The sequence below is a fragment of the Rhea americana genome, unplaced genomic scaffold (genome assembly GCF_003343005.1).
Source record: "Rhea americana isolate MKP2758 unplaced genomic scaffold, rheAme1 scaffold_19, whole genome shotgun sequence".
Classification (NCBI taxonomy): Eukaryota; Metazoa; Chordata; class Aves; order Rheiformes; family Rheidae; genus Rhea; species Rhea americana.
The window spans coordinates 4,966,348-4,989,180 of NW_028186038.1; the positions used below are offsets into that span (position 1 = coordinate 4,966,348).

General features: G+C 35.4%; 2 protein-coding genes across 2 annotated transcripts in view; one reads left to right on the forward strand and one right to left on the reverse strand.

The window, feature by feature from the left end:
* Positions 1 to 22,642, forward strand: part of TIMP4 (TIMP metallopeptidase inhibitor 4) — a 24,017-nt gene extending 1,375 nt beyond the window's left edge. Inside the window, exons 2-5 of the mRNA XM_085302440.1 lie at positions 16,147 to 16,244; positions 20,846 to 20,960; positions 21,591 to 21,715; positions 21,891 to 22,642. Coding sequence (XP_085158566.1) covers positions 16,147 to 16,244; positions 20,846 to 20,960; positions 21,591 to 21,715; positions 21,891 to 22,088 — 536 coding nt within the window. The 3' untranslated portion in view covers positions 22,089 to 22,642. The remainder of the gene's footprint in view (positions 1 to 16,146; positions 16,245 to 20,845; positions 20,961 to 21,590; positions 21,716 to 21,890) is intronic.
* Positions 1 to 22,833, reverse strand: part of SYN2 (synapsin II) — a 183,131-nt gene that overhangs the window by 66,072 nt on the left and 94,226 nt on the right. The window lies entirely within an intron of this gene.

The following is a 22,833-nucleotide window of genomic DNA, read 5'->3' on the forward strand; positions in this document are numbered from 1 at the left end:
TTTTTTTTTTTTTTTAAGTTACCTACACCAAGCATTACAAACACAGGCTTATTTGAGGTGAGAAAGAAAACAAATTCCAGTACTTCCAGAAGCTTAAATATATATGTGTATCTTTAACTATATTAGTCTGTTGCATTTTTAGACATAATGAAATAACAGTTTTTCAACAACTGACTTAATTTAGAGATTCTTCTAGATGAACAATTTCACAATAAAGAGGAAACTCAAGATGCTCATTACAACTATATTCCTTAGGGATGGCATTCTGGTCATTCTTTTTAAGGCAGGTTTTCTTAGATATATTTTATGACTGGTAGCTATATCCTATTTTAACATTTCTAATTAAATACTGAACACTAAAATAAAACTGTGTATTTGGACTTGTTGCTCAAACTTTCACTTACATAAATCTTCACATATAAGTAAACTGCACCCCTTGGCTAAGGAAAGTTTATATCATAGAGTTCTTTGTTTAACATTTATCATTTTAAAATAGCATTTATACATATTTTATAAAATGACAAATATGTAGATATCCACATACATTGGACATATGTTTACATATTAAACCTACTCTATGCATTTATGGATTAATTCTATAATTTGCTTTGGACACAATACCTTGCATAAGTGGAGCAAAATGGCTTTAAAGGAGCTAAAGACGACTAGTGAAGTGTTTGTGCTGTGTTAAAGAAAACTCCACTAACCAGTTTGGCAAAGGCAGATCCTCCATCCCTGATGCCAGAAGTTACTTCATTCCTGTGTCCAAGTGAGGCATCTGTGGATTGGGACTGCTCTTGGGCTTGGGGCAGGACAAGACTGGCATCCTGCTGCACAACACAGTCCTCACGGAAATTAGGGCTGTGCCTCTGCAGCTCCATTTCATGTTTAAGCCAGGTGGGTTTGAAGTGTGTCCTTCTGGCCACCTTCTGGCTTCTTAGAGGGACTGTGGAATCTGGGCTGTGCTCTTCAGTATCCCATGCAGTAGCTTACCCAAAACTTTTGCTGTTAGATCATACTCAAGGATCTTTTTAATATTTAAGAAGATTAAATTGAAGATTGTACTTCCCTTTTAACATCTTTTTACCTCCAAAATATTGACAAAAAAAGTGCCAGCTCTCCAGCTACGAGCATCTATGGGAGTTGAATAATAGTCCAGCTCCTTTTGTTGAGACTAATGCTCTGAATTATTTCAATTATTTTTAAATTCACACACCTCTGTACTCACAAACACATTCAAATTAATTTACTCCTGGAAGAATAAAACCTTAGTATATCTCTCTAAAACAAAGGAATTGTTTTGCATTCTACAGTAAAAGTAAAAACCGAGACAAWGCCTCAGCTGGTCTTGCTGATACAGTTACCAACCGACATACGTACTTCAGTTACTGCATAATTTTTCAACTACACCATATCTATAATTCTTTTGCTTTCCTATGGGATTGCTTGAGTGTTGCGTGGAGTGAAAATGGAGCTGGAAGGGGCTGAATCAATAGAAACTACTTGAGCTACTAACTGAATGAGTGAAAGCCACTCAGAAACCTCAGCATTTACACAACACACCAAATAAATAAACAAACAAACAAACAAATAAATAAATAAATAAAAGGAGAGACAGACAGACAGAGAGATAGGCAGAACAAGCTCTTTTCCACTTTTACTTTTGTTCATGTGATTAGCATTGTGACACTTTGTCCTCCCCTGTCAGGAGGTTTTTGTGGTTTTACACTCTAAATACCCACAACTACCACACAATCTGGCTAGCTTGATAGAAATCACACACTTTCTGACAGACCTAGAGCAAGAGATACCTGGTCCTGCAAGGTGCTGGCTAAAACAAAAATTAAGAATGAGTGAAGAGCTCTGCAGGTGTTATATGGCTGTACACCACAGGAGGAACGACAACAACAGGTTGGGAGATCCTGCCAGGAACGACTGCCATGCCAGACCTGCCATTTATACGACCTTGGGTTGGCCAGGTAATCTTCCTACCTAGCCTTAAGGGCCTGGGATCTTACAAAAAAAAAAAAAAAAAAAAGAACAATAATGAACTTCTCAGTAGCTTTGAACTTCAGTTCAGAGAGAGGTAAATCCTCTCAGTAAGAAGTGCCTAACACTATAAAGATATACACCTTTTAATAGGAAAGAAAGATACATTCTGTTTGTGTTTCTCTAAATGGTGCTGAGGTCCTCCTAACATAGGCCTTCACACCTCAGTGGTCATCTGGGCGCAGGAGGACTTTTGGCTGAAATAGAGATGAGAGGTTAAAAAAAAAAAAAAAAAAAAAAAGAGGCCTGGAAGAAATCAGGAGGTTTTCACCTTGCAGAAATGAAACATGATGATGATGTGCCATTTAGCATTTCAAATTTAGTAGTGAAGCACAACAGTCTCAAGCTGAAGCAAGAGAATTCCTCTGATAACGGATTTTAGTGGTGGTGGTGGGGGAGATCATGGATGCAATTGAGCTTATCAGAYAGTGTCAAGATAATAAATTTCTCTTTTGCCATTGACTTCTGTAAGCCASGAAATCATCCCTGTAGCAAATTCTGAACCAAGGGCGATAACAAATTAGACAATCTGTAACGAAAAATGGTATATGTAGAAAGCATGGATTTCTTTCTAAAGTCACTTTTAATTCATTTTTTTTCCTTCCATTTTAGGCATAAGCAAGGTTACTTTTTGGCCAGCAGGAAAAAACATGTAAATATTTAGACAATCTGTAACGAAAAATGGTATATGTAGAAAGCATGGATTTCTTTCTAAAGTCACTTTTAATTCATTTTTTTTCCTTCCATTTTAGGCATAAGCAAGGTTACTTTTTGGCCAGCAGGAAAAAACATGTAAATATTCTGCACTTTTTAGATGTGTATCACCAGTACCCTAACTTTAAAGGTAGTTGTATTCTTTCTGATTTAAATGTCTTATGGCTTTTAAACATATAAGGAAAAAATATTCTTACTGAGTACTGGGCACTGGCATAGAAATGACTAACAGAYCTTGAGTACAAGTAAGTATACAATTTTATAGCTTTTGAGAAGAGTTCTATGCCTTTAGAGAAGAGTGGCACTTTTTAGAATATAAAAGAAGCCTTACAGCTGGAGCTTGGCAGTATTCTCAGCCCGTTAAAATCTTGTAAGATCACTGAGATCAAGAATTGTAAAGATGTGCCAGATGATATATTAAATTTTATAACATATATAAGTAACAGTAAATATTTTATTTAAATACACTAGAATTAAGTTTTCTAAATCCTCTGGGATAAAATTACAATATGCTATTTCTACAATATTGAATTTCATATTAAAACTTTCATGGCTCAGTGTCCCATGATTTTGCCTCCTTTAAGTGTACATTTTTAGAGTAGGAAGTAATTTTGCCTGATGAGAAGAATCACCTTTGGAAAATGTACTAGAAATGCAGCCAGTACTTCCAAGTTAGGGCAAAAAAGGTGAATAGGGAACTTAAAGTAGATTTTGTATTTTATTCTTACTCTCCCACGTGCACCTACTGCATTCATATTCTCATAGTATCTTGCTGTGAGTGGTTTGAATGAACATATCCTGATGGCCTATACCTTTAGGGCAATGGGCACCTTGAAGTCTTCGGGGCGGGAGAGGGGGGCAGCTGACAGGAGCTTAAGCAGCTACTAACATATGAACACTGCAGTCCTAAACAAATAAACATTAGCAGCCATATCACATAAAACACACGGAAGACAGACCTTAGTCTTCTGCAAGGGCTTCAACTCAGAGCCCCATAAAAACGTTGCTCAAGGCTATACACGAAYGAGCTCTGGAACTGCTGGCAGCCCCGGCTGAATCCTGGGCCAGAGGCTGCCCATTTAGACACCCTGCTGAGCAACGCTCAGGCATGGCATCACGCTGTTTACATCTCTGAGTTGTAAAAAGTCTTTTAGACTCCTATTTTAAATAGTACACTACGTACCATATTAATTGTGTTTATATTCTTGCCCTGCCAAAGGAGGCAGGGAGCGCTGCTTTGCAGCAATGCTCTTCCTTTACGGTGGAAATCGTGACAATAATGCATGGGTACGTCCCTGGAGTAACTTCCTGTGTTCATACCATACGCATCAGTTCCTGGCTGGAAATGATTATGCAGCTACCCATTCTCAGGACCTCAAGTGAAAATTAAAGCTGAATTTCTAATTCCAAGAATCGTGAGTTTAACTATAGATGTAAAGGTACTGGAGTTACCTATTCTAGTCCTCTCCCCTCTCTGTGAAAATGGCACACAAAACCCAGGAAAAGCACACTCTGAGCAACATTTTGCAAGAAGTGTTAGAAAAGAGTTAGGAAAATAACAATATTTTCAGAGGCCTAATTAACCGATGAATCACAGAAAACATCTAGAAATTATATGTACCTCAAAAGTACTGCAAATCATATTAGGCAGGTATTAATGCAGAGATACTGAAAATGAGGTGAATCTAACTCATGCCCTGGAGCCAGTGGCTGAGCAAAACTGAATTCCAGTCCTATGCTCAGTAGCTACCCACAAATATTCAGAAAACAATGTTGGTATGTAGGAATCATGAAGAGCCAGTTTGTTCCCAATGCCCAGTTCTTGTTAATGGCTAGTACTAACAAAAATTTCTGAGGGATACACATTTTAGCCTAAACTCAAATTTCACCAAAACTGTAAATGATACAAACATCAAAATCTATTTACTACATAAATGGACAAGGAATTTTGGTTGTGCAATGTCCCCAAATCAGTTACACAAAAAAGCAATAAGTTTCCTTACTTTTATAAATATGAAAGAAATATATGGTATTTTGTCCTTCTTATCTGTTCTGCATACTTCTATACACATTGATAGGATTTTCAATTAAAAAAACCCTAGACCGTATAAATCCTAAAAACTTTTTTAAAGTAGCTTCTGATGCATTTAGAGTGAAGTTTTTAACACACACAAAAAAAAAACTGCAGCCATACAAAAACCCATCACTGGTACAAATTCCAATGTACTACAATTAAATTGTAATAGCAAAAAATATAAACTTCTTGGCATCAGAGCCTCAAAGCTTCTAAATGCTTTCCAAAATTTTAAAATACGAATGTGAGTTTTACTGCAGTGGATTGCCATAGGCAATTTGATTGCAAAGATGCTGTGCTGCTACTGACTACTTACAACTAAAGGCATTTGTACCTTTCTGGATGAATACTGATCTGAATTGTTTAAGTGTTGCTAGGGAAAACAAAGAATCATCTCCTGAGTTTATCAGAAAATTAAGACAGAGATTTACAAAATCATGTTTGTTACGTGTTACGTCTGCCCATGCTGAAATTCTTTCAGAACACCCCCCAGGTAAGGATGAACAACACTACTCTGTAAATTCCTTCCTTTGGATATGATATTTAGCAAAACATTAGTGAAATAACTTCCTAGGATAAAGCCTGAATTTCCTGCTTAGGAAAGAACCTATTGATTTGAATAAGATCAGCAAATAACCCCGGCTCTACTTCAGGTTTTAAGACACAAACAAGCATTCTGAGAACTTAAAATTCCAGGTTAGTTTGTTTTCTAACTTTTCAGTTCTGAATATAAGATTCTAATTGCATTGCCAATAACATGCAACTCTAAAAATAATTTCCAATCTTCTATGCATATTGTACTGCAGAACCTTTCCATTTGAGCATGAAAATGGGGTTCAGTTTGGAAAAACGCAGTTACTCTCCTTTCCTTTGCTTCTTGAACGTTTTCATGGCATTGATCCCAACAGCTTTTAAATTGTAGCTGTAAAACGAGGTGGCATCATGAAACAGTGAACAGCAGGACACAGTTTAAAGGAGACTTCTATCTGTTGAGCCTAACACTCCTGTCAGAATAYGGTTGCCAACTGAAAAATTCTGCAGCTTTTGTGAAAAAACAGAGCTGAATATTGTGTATTAAAATGGAATATCAGAAGAATCTATCTAGTTCACCGATTTAAAATTAACTGAGTATCACTGACTCATTACTGAGTATGTTATAAGTGCAGGATAAGAAAATTCAGCTAATGTGTTATTTTTATTTTAAAAGTATAGATTGTAGTGCTAAGAAACTAAAAATCATGATTTCAAAAAAAATCTTCACACACTGTATGCAAACCRAATTGCAAGCTTAGGAAAAAAATTAAATAATATAAAACACAAAACATGAAAGACTGCCAAGCTCTTAATGCTATTAACCTACCAACTTTAATTCCTAACTCACTCATTTAAAAAGAAGTATCTCGATAATGTGGAGTCTCTTCTGCGTGCTGGAGGAAGGGGTACGCAGCTATGAATGGAAATCTACAATAACATGATGTATGTTGTTCTACAGACTTTAGAGCATAAAGAGCGCATTATTCCTCAGCCGAAATTAGACAGATGTTGATTACTAGTCAAATGATGTGGTATTTGAGGCTTGTGAAGTAGAGAGAAATATTTCTAGTAACATGAGCAGCAGCTGTAAAAACATTACAGAAAAATAAAACTGACCTTGAACAACATTAGGAAATCATGTTATTTTTCTATAATGTTTAAGTTAAAAGCATACTACACATCTATTAGAAAAAAATCTCATCTCTTCCATCTGAAAACTTATAAAAAATAGATATTAAGACCTTACATAAATTGAATGTGTTCTTCTAATTTTTTTTAAAAAAAACTACTGCATAATCTGGTTTAACAAGGAAGCCAAATTTGATCAACTCTTCCAACACAAGTAATTTTTGCATTCCAAGCCAAAAAACAGAGATTCACAAAATTCTGACCTACCTGAAAGTCCTAATGGGCTTAGGAAAGCAGCCTCCCACATTTTGGGAGCCTCATATGAAAATTGACTTTAGATGCAGACTAGCACAACAGTTAATAAAACAGTAACCACATTCTGCAAAGCATTTATGTTAGAAATGAAGTTGATAATCAGTGCAATTTAATAGCCATGTGAAAGGAGATAAAATAATCTTGTAAAATAATTGACAAAATGGACCTATTTTCATTCAGGATGCAACTTTTTCTCCCCCTCCCCAGAGATTTAGAGTCTTCTGAGTAATTTCCTCCCAAATAAGGTATACCATGAAAATACTTTTCAGAGGTGATGATGGTAGCCAGCATATTTTGATTAAAAGAAAAAAAAAATGCAAACAGAGTATTTGGAGAACAAAGGCAGAAGTGATCTCTAGCTGACTCAAAGGTAAACCAAATAGGGTGTCTCAGCCCTGTCTTCAGAGTGCAAGGCTGGGACTCCAAGCAGTATTTTATCATAAATTGAATGTAGGTGAATATGGCAGATAACATCAGTTTTACTTGCCAGCTTTTAGACAGTTTGCATTCTGGTCTATCACATTTAAATTCTTGGCCAGTTACAAATTCATGTCTCATTTCAACTGGCACTGAACAGAAGCAAATCTGACCTGTAACTGTACATGACTGGGTATGCTGGCCACACCACTCTGAACACACAAATTCCATCTGGGGCAGGCCCTTGGCTACGGGAAGGACTAATACAGGAAGGACTACTATAATCCCTCCTGTGATTCTGCACTTCCTTTTCTTTCCAGCCTCATACATTTGATTCGCTGAAATAACCCATCCTTAAAACTGAAAAGGGACACTGGTAAAAATCTCATTACCAGATCCGACCTCGTTCTACAGAATACAAGTACGTGAGTTCTTGTGTACTGCAAAGRAGGAGTTGATCCAGGAGTGTGCTAATCACTAACAAGGAAATAGTGACAAGGCGTTCAAAACTACCTTTCTCTCTCAAACCTTTGGATAAACACACTGAAAAGAATAATCTATGCATTAGTTGCAGATGTTTGTAAAAAGACTAACTTTTGGATTAGTTTTCCACTGCTCTAATATAACGAGTGGCACTACTGAAGGGTACAGTGGTACTAAAGACTCCAGTTGTTCTCAAGTAATTTATTCCAATATTCAAAAAAATTGTAGTTATATCATTGATTTGTAAATGCATAAATACTCAAAGTTACATATGTATAATATTGCAAAATAAAGGCATAAAAAAACCTAAGGAAAGTCTTCTATACTTAATTTAATCGAGTCTGTATTCTTAACAGACAAGCATATATTTATCACACATTGCAAATTTGTATCAGCACCAATAAGAATAACCACCAGGACAATTTAGACTAAGATCTTACACGAATTTTTACTTTGATGCATCCAGCTAAGTAGGAAGATAACTCATTTCATAGTTTAAAAAGGGCATAACTATAGTTTTGTTAATGCTCCCCTCACCTCCACCATTCATAACGAAGAATGGAGATCTCAGAAGGGGGGGRAAAAAGCATAAGCCTGGAAGTAACACAAGCATACCATCACAGCAACGAGAAAAGACATTTCACACAGCAGCCCTACACGGCCTGCAAAGCCCAGATTCATTTTAGTTGTTTCCCGGCTTACTCTGCAGTTATTTTAGATCAGCAGACCTAGAAACTTCACCTTTAGAGTTTCCCAAACAAGCAATGTGGATGCTATTTTTGTGAATGTTTTTGATGTGTGCTTTCAATGTGCATATAAACCAAGGCCCAGTAAAGACAGTGTCATTCCAGCCATGTTTTATACTAGCCTACAGCTGGAACAACAGAGCTGCTAAGGCGTATGAACACTGGCAACTGAACAAAAATGATTGCTGTTTCTTCAGTACTGGTATGTACTTCGTTTGGATGTATTTAATAGTCTGCTGGATTTCTTATGTCAGACTGCTTTTGGAACTTTAAAATTACAGGAGAACTGGAATATTGTCCATGGTCAAATCAGATTATTTAAATCCTTATAGCCACATAAAGCGGCTATATTTTCCACAGCAGTTATTTTTTACATTTAGATAAAGCAGACCAAGCAATGTTTCCTTTTAATTTAACAACATGCTTCCCCCTGCCCAAAATACCAGACAAAAAGCATCCGCCTTTGAAAATAATCAATATCAGCAAGGAAGACTTGTTCTTATGTCATGTATATTGGTTTAATTATTAAATAGAAGCTTAAAAATTCTCCTGAGTATAGGAGATCAAGAACTGAATCTGCAGAGGTACAATCTCACTGGAAGAGTTTACAATGAAGAAAATCCCTGTAAAGCAAACSCGCCTCATTTTTCTCTTTTGAGAAAAAAAATGTTTCTATACAGGCTATAATAGAAGTGCAAGCAGAAAAAAAMCCCTGTATTATTACACACCCAAATGTTTTCATTTTGGTGAGGAGACGTAYTTCTGTATATAAAAGAACATTTGAATATAGGGCCCTTCAAAATTATCTATAAGTGAATATCCATAGCTGTGTTTTATTTCATACTGTATACTCTGCTATATCAATTCAGATACGCTTCTGTATGTTTAGACACTTATCTTAGACTATTCCCATACCTATCTGTGATTCTGACCTCAAACCACCTCAGAAACAACACACTTTTATTTAGATCCCTGTCCTTGAGCCACTTGTTCCTTGGCCCCTCAACAGCAATAGCATCGGGAAACAGCTTGGTTGAGGTATCAGACATTTTAAAGAAATAGGCAGAAATAATTCTTCAGAAATCATCCTTCATATTTTAGGTAGTTAAATGAAAGGATTAAATGTCTAGTCAGTGTTATTTTTTTTTCTTTTCCTGTCTACTTCCCCCCCGCAACTCCAGCTCTTCTGTCTTCTGACTATAAACTTGTATCATATGAAATACAGTTTCCTTTAATAAATTTTTAAAGCAAAGGTTAAATCTCAGTGTTAAATCTCTATTCAGATAGCTATGCCATAGTCTGTAAGTTTAGTCAAAACTTAAGTGAACTGGACGCTACTGCATCTCTTTGTCTGTGGGCCTCAAAATTTTTTGCAAGGCTAATAGGAAATGATTTAGCCCTCATTTAAGAAAAAAAACAAAAAAACAAAAAACAAAAAACACAAAACACGCAGTTAAGGCATCCCAGCCTAGACTACCTCCTCCTTCTATCCATCAATCTACTTAGTGCTGAAGGACTGGACCTCCTTAACTATGGGTTTTTGCTTTAAGCTGCAATTCTTTAACCAAAAACGTACTCATTTAGGAATCCTAGGCATTACATCACTCATTTAATAAAAATTCCACTTTGCATAAGTAGTTCAGTTAATATTTCAAACTGAATGCATGACTCATGACAAAGATACACAACTCTTTAATTTTAAGAAACAAATATATAGCTCAGCAGGAATTAGAATAGACAATTTTTACTACCTCACATATGAGAGCACCCTTAATGTTGCAATCTTAGTCCTTAATCTTAAAATCATAGAACAACTGAGGTTGGAATGGACCTCTAAAAGTCATCTAGTCCAACCTCTTGCTAAGAGTGGGTCGAACCAGACCAAGTTTCTCATGGCCTTATCCAGTTGAACATAGAATATCTCTAAGGATGGAGACTCCACAACCTCTCTAGGCAACCTGCTGCATAGTGCCTTAAAAGCCTCAAGTGTCTCAACCTCTGTAACACTAAGGGCATCTGCAATTCTGCAGCCTGCCTTCCACTTGCAGCTCTTGACACTTCCACTTAAGCTGCTGTGGCAGTGTTTTTCCAGAGACACAGATGCAGTATTTTCCCTGGTTGCTCTCATGCTCCTGTTCTTGTGTTGTCACTCTTACACAGACTTCCACCTGCAAACTCTCTTGCTGCTGTTATGACTAGTTCTTATGAGAAGCAACTGTCATGGGCACAAGACTCACCCCTTCTTCTTACCCCTTATTTTGTAGGTTTTAGTTTATATTAAGAAAAATAAAACTTAGCAAATAACAAAATAGTTAAAGAGTCTCTTAAATAAACATTACTCAAATAATATGTACACACAAAGTTTAAAAACCAATCAGCATGCAATACTTGCCCCTGATCAAAGTATACTTCAATTAGTGCTAACAGCATCATAAGCAGGAAGGAATTTGAGCAGGTCCTTATGAAAACCTTACAGTTACTATGGGAAAAATACCTTGGAAGGGACAACTTGCTGCACTGGAGAGGATGCCTGGAGAGGACATGCACCTCAGACCGTGTTGCTTTTGTTCCCAGCTGGCCACTAGAGAGGCTTCCTCTGCATTTTCTCTAGTTCAATGGATCCTTTTATCATTACAGGAAGTACGTCTACTGCTATTCCAGTTGCCTTTATAAAAACATTTTTAAAAGACAGTGCCATATTTTTCTTGTGATAGAAATCATCTCCTAGAAGCAAAAACACTGAACTAAACTTAACTTAAACAAGTTAATACCAACTTGTACTTCTCATTGTGCTATGATCTTAACACACTTGACAACTTTGTTCAGGGAGTAGCTTGAGTGTTTTCAGAGTCCAAATAGACAATAAGAGATTCTCAAAGCTTCAATTATCTTCCTCCCTATCTTTCCATTTTTAGAATTCATCACCCTTATTATCAATAGCTTTATTTCTACTTATATTTATTTAATTGCATATATTTAAGCTGAGAAGATAAGCAAACATGATTTCTTGCTCTTATGTCACATAACATCTTAAATATCTTCCTACTTTCCTTCATTATAACTTTGCTGTAATTGAACAGATTTTGGGAAAGAAAAGATCTCATTTACCCATCAGTTTTTACCGTTACCCTACCTCTTGTTTCCTAGAATAATAAATTAACCTGGAGAGCAAATTCCAGCTTGGTTTCCTTTTTTGCAGTAGTAATAAGGTTGATATACTTCTGTTGAGTATAGTTGCCTATCTTGATATATTACTATTTATAGCAGTATGACCAATTAGTTAAAGAAAAAGGCTAAATATTATCATCTTAAAACTAGTACAAGTAAAATAATACTATAAAAGGAATTCACAAGGAATATGGTATTTAATAATACTGACTTCTAATAATGACAGTAATTCTTCACTAAACAATTTTACCCTCTGTTAATGCCTAGAAATAATTCAAAGTCTAAAAAGATACTGCTTCTAGGGAAAGCAGGAGTTTTAGCAGGCAAGGAACAAGAATCTGCTGTATTCTGATTTCAGCTCTACTTATGAYTTGGCATGAAGCCTTCAGTATACTGCTCAAATTCTTCATGCATCTTCTTCTCCAGGTGTAAGAAAAATGTTCATATTTGCACACAATACAATGTGTTAAGATTAATATAATGGCAGCATTTTTTAAAAACAGCTTCCAGTATAAGGTCTTCCTCATGATCTAAAAATCTGTTCTAATATACATTGTGATGACATGGTTTATGTACATGCAAATAATTACTGCAGCTGATTTCAGAGAGAAAGCATATAGGTTTAGGGAAGATAAACATGGTTAATGCCTAACTTTCTACTTTTAGTGTATATAAAAAGTCCACTAGAAGTAACCCAGGGCTACTTTCATAATGGTTTAAAGCCAAATATACCTGATGTTATTCTAAATTATGTGCGTCCTTTATCCAGTTCAAAATTACCTTTTGTTGTTGATGCTTACAATGTTTATGTGCAGAAGTGACTACTTACCAGTCTGTCAAGACCAGCAATTAAAGTAACAGGTAAAATTGGTTAATAGAAGTCAGTCAGAAAACCAAATTAGGATTTGGGCTTTGGAAAGCAACATTTTTCTTTTCTGTGATGCAGCAGGGGAAATATGGATTAGAAGCACTGTAGAAATGGTTCAGAGGTACATTCATTATTATTATTCAGGGAAGAAGGAACAAAACTTAACACTCTTCTAATAATAAAATAAATAGCAAATAAGTTTGGCAATTATTGGACAACTAGAGCATTATTCTCCTGCAATATGCTATGACACTATTCAACCAAACTGTAGTTACTCAGATAGGCAGAATCTTGATGCTGTAGACTTAGCRTAGGACCGGGTGGTAATAATTTCCACTGTGATTTTGTTCTGAGGCTCTGACCCACTCCCTGCATGGCTTTGATCATGGCTTTTAATCATCATTCTTTTCATTTCAGTTACTTGAGACATTCTTCAGCTATGAAGGAGGGATAAATTATTTTAATTTCATATTCATATGTATTTCATATATTCTTATAAAATATTCATATGTATTATTCATAAGATAAATCAGTACTTTTATATCACAATTCAAAATACATGACTTACAAAACATGTTAAGTACTGCTAAAACACTGTATTTTACTACTGAAATGTTAGAGAGCAACTGCTTTTCAAAATGCAATATATATTTTAATGTAGAATGAATTTGAGGCAGACTGAATTATTGATCTTACAATACGAAGGCTATGCATTTGTATTTCACAGATGCAAATTCCTCATACAGACCCAATAACTGTCTAATAGATAAAATGACCCTGTTACACTAAACTGTCATGAGTTCTCAGCCAAACAGAGGCAAAGCCAAGCCAGCAATGGTATAGTTGAAATCGTTTCTTGAAAAGAAGTGCAGACTAGGAGGAATCCTGTCTCATAACCACTCTCAGAACGACGAGAAGAGAGAGGGAGATGGCTAGGCCAAAGAATGCTAAATCAGGAAGTGCTTGTGGTTAAAAACAGAAGCAACCACATGAATAAGAGATTACGAGACAGCTAGACACTGACTGAAAAAAATAATTTGAAGAACAGAAAGAAGAAAAACAAAAAGCACTAAAATTTTGTTTGTATTTAAATCTGATTTCAAGAAAACAGAAAAGTGAAACCCAAATAACTAAAGATCTAGATGTTTTTTAACAGAAAAAAACTCTTGTTAAAAAAGCTGAAATTGGACTTCCTTCACCATCTGGAAGCTTTCTCTTAAACAAACAAATGAAATGCACACAATATAAAAATAGTTTTCATTTTTTTCTACACACCCAAAAAAGATCCCTTAATGACAAAACCCAAAATATTATACTTTCAGCCATATATAACTCCATGGAGACCTTTTGAGCTATTATTGATCATCTGTAATGTTCTTCTTTGACAGTAACAGCAGAGTTTAGTAAAAAATTGAAAATAAGTAATATTTCGGCATTAAACACATGGGAAAAAGTAGGTTCAATTGTCCTACATACATTTGCACTGAGTAAGCAGGAAAAGATTTCCTGCATATAAAACATGTATTGAGAAAACAATGGAGCTAGTTCCTAGCTGTTGCCCCACTCCGATTTTCTACAATGAACAAACTCCTTAATGGAAACCCTTTTTAGGAAGCATTCATGCAAAGGAAAGCAAAGCAGAACAAAACAACATGATTCTAATTTGACCTTTCCAGCAGTATAGTATACATAATCTACAACACTTTTTATCTGGAATTAGATCAAAGCACTTAAGAAGTACTGTTAATTTGTGGGAATCACACATCTGCATATGATTAAAGAGATGCTGCCACTTACCATTTGAACAGTAATTTCATACTTAAAAACTCTTTTCTTTCGATCCAATCTCTAAGTCTAAAATGCTCCTTTAAAAGGCTTCAAATGGCTTGGGTAGAAGGAGCATTGTGCCAAAAGACGAAAGCCTCAAGCTTTGAAGCTGCAAGCATCTGCATCGCGTTGATTATTACATGTAGTTTGCTCTGCTAATAAGTGAGGAAATGAAAATTGCCTGTTATTAGATGAGGCTGACCTCTCTCTGGCTGTAAAAGCGATTACAATCTGGGTCTCTTATTCCTTTACTTTAGTTGTGATGGTTGGAAGCCTATTTATCAAATAAATGTGCTTTTTGGGGAACAGCATGATTTTGATGCTAAATGATTTTCCTCTGCATCAGCTTGATTTTTCTTAGTGAGTAAAAAGTATGAAGGTCTCAGCATGAGGGTGGTCAAACACTAGAACAAGACCCCAGGGAGACTGTCATCTCCATCCTCGGAGATGCTCAAAACTCAGCTGGACATGGGCACAAGCAACTTAATTCAAGTTGGTCTTGCTTTGAGCTAGGGGTTGCACTAGACCTTTGGAGGTTCTTTCCAACCATCATGCCTGTCTCATATTGATTTTAAAACAACAGTTGTTTTTACCATGAAAAATAAAACCAAGGTGAAGTTATTTTCACAAATAAAGTGGCTACCCAGGACAGAGAATGCAACTGTTCCCTTCAGAAACAGCAGAAATGCTTGCACAGATCCATCTCTGTACCAAAGTGGAGTAGACTTTCAGTCGAACTGGGGTTGGGCTGTTAATTGCCAAGGCCTTTGCCCTATCTCTCCATATAGATTATTCTTTGTTCTAAGAAGTTTAACCCCTGTAGAGGAACCGACATAGCAGCCATCCAGAAGAGGGAAAAAATAGGATGCTAAATACTTTTTTGAGGTAGAAGTCCCTTGAGAAATTTTGGCCTCAGCATAGTATACCATATTCTTAGAATCCTATTATTCTCTGCCTAATATTCCTGGTATTTTTTAAAATAGTGTATTTAGGACAGATGACTAGAACAGACAGACAAGAGAACAAACTATTTCTGCCAACATAAAATCTCTTACTTTTCTTGTGTAAAGATAGGAAATAAATGGAATGCATCAAAAAAGGAGTAATTCATTTTTAGTGTTAACCCAACTGATGATGCATGTCGATAAYAGTAATGTCAAAAATCTACGGTGTCAGGAAAGTGAATGAATGAATTCATCCATTTCCTGCCTTCTAATTTCATACATAAAAGCAACGGTTCTATCTTGCCTCGCATGGTCTTTCTGAGTGTAGACTTTAAATCTATTTAACTGATAGACTGGCATATCATCAACAGAAGTTTCCTTTTCCTTTGSTCACTGATTATGAGGGTATTTTATCAAATTTTAAGGGACTCAGGTCTTTTAACATACAATATTTATCATAACTCAGTGGTTAATTAATTCAGATTTCCAAAATATAACCATCCACAGCCATAAGCAATAAGAACCTCAGCAGCCCTACTCTAGCTTAGTTATGGATGTATTAACTCAAAAATGGCACTGAGATTTTTTGAATTTTTGCCCCTAAATCCATAATGCCAGAAAATATTTAAGCAATGGGATATATTTCTGTCAAAAATTAAGTATTTAGTATCACAGGCAGCGTATGTGTTTTTATTTTCAACAGTTAACGCCAATGTTCTTATAATAACAAGCTTTAAATTCTACTTTTAGTTATTAGTTAAAGAATAAAAATCAATGTTAATCGATCAAAAAAATTTTTAAAGGGAAAAAAATTTTAACCATTGCTTGCAAGATGAGAAATATGCTTGTTTGCATTTAAACTTTTTTCCCCTATTACAGTGATTCGTGCAAAAATATCCAGCGAAAAGGTGGTTCCTGCCAGTGATGATCCTCTTGATACCCACAAAATGATCCGGTATGAAATCAAACAAATAAAGGTACATAGAATCACTTAGCTATTTCAAAGTTACGGTAACTAATGTATAAGAGTACAATTTAGTCCCAAATTGCTCAAATTGGGAGTGGGATCAGGTTGGCTCCAAGGTTAGACCTGGATGAACTATACAGAAAACTCAGAGCAAAAATGGGGGGGGGGGAATATATATATTCTGATATTCATATTTTGCTAAAAAGCTGTATCATCATGACAACTTTGTTGTTCACAATTGCTTGATGAACACCTTATGAAAACATACTTCAGTCTTATTAATGGTATTCACAATGTTTGCTTCTCCTTCTAGTGGATATTTGATCACCTATGTTGTATTATGATATTGCTAACTCTGAATAGGTGATACAAACTTCATAATAAAAACAGAGCACAAACACTTCCAGCTGAAATAGCAAGGACCTGTGTTCTCAAGTCAACAGGGATATCTGCAGAAATAAAAGACCYTCCCTCGTACAAACAAAAATTTCTATGAATGTTGCTAGGAAAGCAAATACGAAGTGGAAGCACAAAAAATAAAGTGATTTAAGATCTCACATAATTTCTTTATTATTTATTTAGCTCCAATGAGGTGAAATATTTGCTAAGGAACTTTTAGAAGACATAGCCTGATCCCATTCAAGTCACCATCAAATCCTCACTGAGACAAAAAGATGATTTACCTGTTTTGGGATAACGCAAAAAATAGATGGTATCTTTCAACTAAGATATATTACTGAGTTTTTTTCTTTTCAGTTTTCTAGGTGATTTAATCTCTCATTTTTCATAGAATATTTTTTGTTATTATACTTACTCAGAACATGTAAGMAAATTAATGTGAACTGATACACATTTAAAAAACACCAATCCTCCAAATTTTATCAGCTCACGGAAAAATTACTACAAAAGATGATYATAAAGTTTTTCACTGACTGTAACTGTATTCTAGGTACTACTGAGTTTGCATTCCCCAGGTTTTAATTATACTAGACAAGAATACCTCAAAATATTCACAAGAGCAGTGTTAACACATGATTTCTGGTAAGGTTTTATACTACCCCCCCTCCCCGGCATACACACACACACACATTTTCAACAATCCAATTCTTCCTACTTACAACAAAATCTCAAAGTCTTCACCATGTGCTATTTTTTCTGTTTTCTGAAGTTAAGGATAGTTTCAAATGTTTCATTCGGCAAATAAGCATAAAAATACAACAGAAATTCTCTCTCCCTCCTATTAAGGCTTTAATTTTGAGTTGTTGCCCTGCAACATTCAAGTGAGTAACCTTACAGAAATAGCAAATCTTCTTATATGTGGGCACAAAGAATGAGAAGTGTAGTCTGCGTTATTATTTTCAGCCTACAATCCAGTTCAGTGGTAGTACACTGAGATTGCAGAAATCCATTCATACGCTTGGGAATATCTCCCACATTTTCTAAAGTAGGGGCCTATTCAAAACTCAGAAACATCAGTAAGAGATCTTCATTTAGTTCCATTGCACTTCAGGAAGCAAGGCATCTAGGACTAGACACATGAGAGCGGTTTATTTTTTAATAAAAGATGTTCTCCACTTTCACATACAAGCTTAGGCAAAAGACAAAGGGGTCCCAATAGTGTCAGCCTTCCAAGTCGTACCACTTTGACCCAGAACACAAGCAGATCCTGGGCTTTCACCCCAGCACACAGGTTGTTCAGCTGGGCTGGGGGGCCAGCACCTTGCTCACTGTCTTTAACACATACAGTAACAGAATCTTTGTTTGAAAGCTCTGCAATACAAAGTGTACAAGCCAGAAAGATGTTTGGTAAACTGAAAATCTGCTGTGGGATCACTAGAAAAAAAAAAAAAAAAAAAAAAAAAAAAAAAAAAAAAAAAAAAAAAGGAAAAGAAAAAAAAAAGAAAGAAAAACATATAAAGTTAACTTTGCATGTGCTTAGTAAATCTCATAGGAACTAAGAGTTATGCAACCAGCTATATTCTAAACACACTACTGAAAATTAGCATACTAGTAAAAATCAAACAGAACTGGGTATACTGAAAAATAACTAAGAAATATTCACTTTTTTTTTTTAAAAAAAGCAAATTTAATGGAAAAGTCGTATGGATAACACTATTAAGATCATGTCAATCTAGAAAACTGATCAAAGTAATTAAAATAGCTGATGCTTGTAAATATTTTGAAAATATTGAAGAATCAACTACAATAATACAATGGTGTACACTGTGGGCCAGATTTGGCCACCTCTGCAAAATCAATGGGACAATCGGCAGATTGACGTAAGATTTATTCTGAATAAAGCGAGAGATTTGAACTTAATTTGTGAGAGCTACCATCGTCATGGGAAGAGCTCGTCARAGATGCTGAAACCATGAGCTGCCATGAATCAGTGACTTCATTTGTGTGTCTCCGCTGCCTGAATAAAAATTAGGCTAACACAGCAACAATTACATAACTCTATTTCTTACCTCTTCCTTTGTGTCAGTAGGACAGAAGCAGTATCAGTACAGATTTCTTTAATATCAGGTTAACATCTGTCTATTCTACCCATTCTTCAGCTCTATTTTCAATAAAGTCCTACTAAAACACAAGATGTAAATGGCACAAAAGTCAAAAATCATAGCACAAGGTTTAAGTGAGGAAAGCTATCTTTTCCCTTCATCTAGAACATATCCACATTCTTAGGAGTTCAGATTTGATCAACAAGACCAAATATGATGTACTGACTTAAACAAAACATTTACATCTTAACTGACATTTTAAAAAACATCTAGGTCAAAACCAGAGATCAGTCAGAGCTGGAATTTCACAAAACCAAACCAATGGGAGCCTAAAAGGCCCTTCTCATTTATTACATCAAGATTTTTATTTAATACTAAACTGCATCTCCAGTGTAATTCAGGTCACTTGTTTAGATACGATTAGATATGCATTATAAGTAGCAAGTCAACAAGGTTTTTTGTTTTTGTTTTTACAGCTGACTTCATTTCTGTTGTCTGCACAATGCCTCTCCAGTTAATTTATATGAAGTGATGAGTTATTCAGAGAATAGCTGCACCCTGTTATACCGTCAAAGTTTTATGAATGTGAACAGGACTCAAATTATAGGATACTTACAAAGTTCACAGTTATGCAACAGCTATCCTAGATAGTTGTCTTTTGTAGAAGAGCACACCCTGAACAATGTGAATTTAAAGGTAGCAGGAGCAGGGTTTTCATGTTCCAAAGGTGGCAGGAATCGGATGGCTCTTGATGGGCCTGAGGACAGCTCACAACTCAAACTGCTGCTTCGTATTCGCAGGGAAGCAGATTCTTTACAACACACACGCAACCTGCTTCTACTTCCTCATTTGGCCATCTTTTTGAGAAGATCTTCCAAAATGGACTAGGAAACATACTTTGAGCTATCYAGACTACTTTTAGATAATAATAATAATCACATTGTCCAATATCAATTTACACATTTTTATCATGCACTGCTGCTTTGTATAGGACACTGCTTTTGTTTTGGGCTCTTTTGCTGGTTTTGTTTTTGCTAGATGTTGTTTCTTTTACTAAATATTTTGAATTCACGTCTAATATTTTTGGATCAGAAGCCCTATGACAACAATTTTAACTTTTTAAAATCCCTAGCTAAAGGCTTCAGAAAAAATCAACATATTACAGTGTATTTTCTTGTGCCCTGCACTGTTTAAATCTCCCAAAAGAACCTGAGTAGCACGACTGTATTTTCCAGTGATGCCAGCTGCAACTGGGAGCTGTGAACCTTGCAGTTATCCACAGCTGTCAACACACAGCATGATGTAACCAAATTGGGCCTCCTGCATGTTGGGGTTTCAGTTATGCCATATTAGGATGATGACAGGCTTTCTGAAGTTGATTAGCTTCTTATGATTACCTCTCTTATTTGGACGTAACTAGATTTGTTTTGATCTTTTAATGGTTTACTTAAAGAATGACTGTCATAGCTGGAAATGCTAGTTAAGGAGCAGGCAATCCGAATACTGTGTGAACTTTGATTCTGAACCTTTCCATTTTGGTGCTGCAGGCTATAAATTTGAGAGCTGGATCTCATTTTCCAATAGTTATTTCAGAAGGTCACACTGGGCATAAAATTGAACTGGATATGGAAAAAGAGCTTTAATGAAAATACAAAAGCAATGCTTAGTTTCTTAGGATGTTTCGTTTTCTGGAAGTTACATGCCATTACACTTATCAAGGTAGTATTTCTCATATTAATATACTGAGAACTTCTTGTATCTTCAAAGATTCAACACTGCAGTACCTTGTTTAAGCTGAATGCTGTGCCTGCATTATTCCTTAAATAAAAGATGCCAGGAGAATATAATTTGAAGATAATTATTTAAAGATCCTTCAAAAACACTAAAAAAGCATATTTAAAAAGCTATAATTTAAAAAGTCCCAATTTTCTTCTAAAACTAACTGACTTGTTTCATTTCATATATAGATAGGATTTAACTGTATTTTCTCCTGTAAGTTCAGACTCTAAAGAGCATTTTTCCCAGAGATGCATTGTGTAACAGCKGTTACAACCAGTTTTCATGTTTATTTTTCACTGCTGACATACTTTTCATTTCTGATAATTTTCAGATGTTTAAAGGATTTGAAAAACTGAAGGACGTTCAATATGTCTATACGCCTTTCGATTCATCACTCTGTGGAGTGAAGCTAGAAGCTAACAACAAAAAACAGTATCTTTTGACAGGTAAAATATAACAAAACTAATATACCTGTAAAACTAGAAGTAACTGTCCAATGTCAAATCAGAGTCAATCGACTTTGCAAAAATATACAATTGCTCTTAAATTATGTATTTATGTACAATTTAAATTGTACAAAAAAATGGAATGTACAAATTGTATAAGGCTGTAATTATACTTTGATCTTATGTCTTCCATCATTCATCAGAAGATCTTACAGCAGTTTTAGAAGAGCTATACTATCGCTATGTTGTTAGTAAATAAGCATGCCACTTTTATTAATTTAAAACCAGCAGTACTAGTTATCCCACTAATGCAAATGCCTATACATGCTTACCTGTATGCAGATTTGTAACTACAGATTATCCTATGGAGCCCTGGAATCCTGGTTTAACATACTGGTGCATTTGCATCCTCTGTTAGTAGGTTACCCAGCATCTTACTTAAATCTTTAACATTTATTTAACAGGTAATCAGCAGAATAGCTCTCAGTTTTAACAATCACCATTGAAAAAGTATGAAATATGACTAATTTTGCACAGTTTTTAAAAGATTTCAGATTCTCTTGCAATTTATTTCAGTATTTAGGGAAGTTTCATTTGTTTGCCTTATTTTTCTTATGTTCCATGCTGCAGGCCAAATTTTAAATGATGGTAAAGTCCTTATCCATTTATGCAACTACATTGAACCATGGGATGATCTATCCTTGTCTCAAAAGAAGAGTCTTAATCAGAGATATCAAATGGGCTGTGGCTGCAAAGTAAGTATAGAATAAAAAGGTGTCTAACAATGGAGCCTGCCTTAGAGGAAATGGCAGTTTTCACCAATAGGAACTGTTTTCTTGTACATAAAATATTTTACAATATTATTTGTGAATAAACGTCACTTTAAAGAAAACTCCAATAAACTGAAATAATGTACTCTTTCACATTTAGATCACTACCTGCTACATGGTGCCCTGCTCAATCACCACACCAAATGAGTGCCTCTGGACAGACTGGCTGATAGAAAGAAAGCTATATGGGCACCAAGCCAAGCATTATGCCTGTATCAAGCGAAGCGATGGCACTTGCAGCTGGTACCGAGGTGGCCCACCCCCAGAGAAAGAGTTTATTGATATCAGCGAACCTTAAAATTATCACCTCCTAAAAAGCCTCGGAGTCTAATTCCATCAAGCATTGCACGCTCACAGCTTTGAACTGCCATTGTCTAGTGTATCTGTTGCTTAGAAACAAAAACAAATTGTCCTGTACAGCTAAAGTACAGAGTATGTGGAATTGGCACTCAGGCAAGAAGAGGAACAAATCTCCTGGAGGTAGCTACTCTGTAAAGTTATGCTTTGTACAGAGAGGCTCACGCTGAGAATGTTCCTTGGCGTTTCTTAAGACATAACAACTTTCCTTTTTACCAATATGAATGTAAAAACAAAAGAATTGCCAGAGTTTTGTCCCTTATTTTAGTTACCCTACAGATTAAGAGGGCCCCATGTTTTATTCCACATCTTTCTGATGAAAGAAGAAATGTTTCATAGAACTATTTTTTCTGTATGAAAGTCTTCTGATATGAAAGAATTATTGTACAGTGTATATGTAAAGTATTATAACAATGTGCTATAAAAGATTCAAAGATCCATGTTTTTTCCATATCTGTTGAAACATGCTAAACACTTTTGTGATTAAAAACAAAAAACAAAAAATTATGCTCCTTATTTTGTATGTTACTTATGTCATAGCTTTCTTTATCTACAGTGTTATAACTTTAATTGATAACTAAGGTAAAACACACCCTTGATAATCAAAAGCCTCTCATTCAATTCATTATTCCTATGGACTAGCATATATTGTAGAAAGAAAAGCTAGATGTTTTAACACTTAGGCA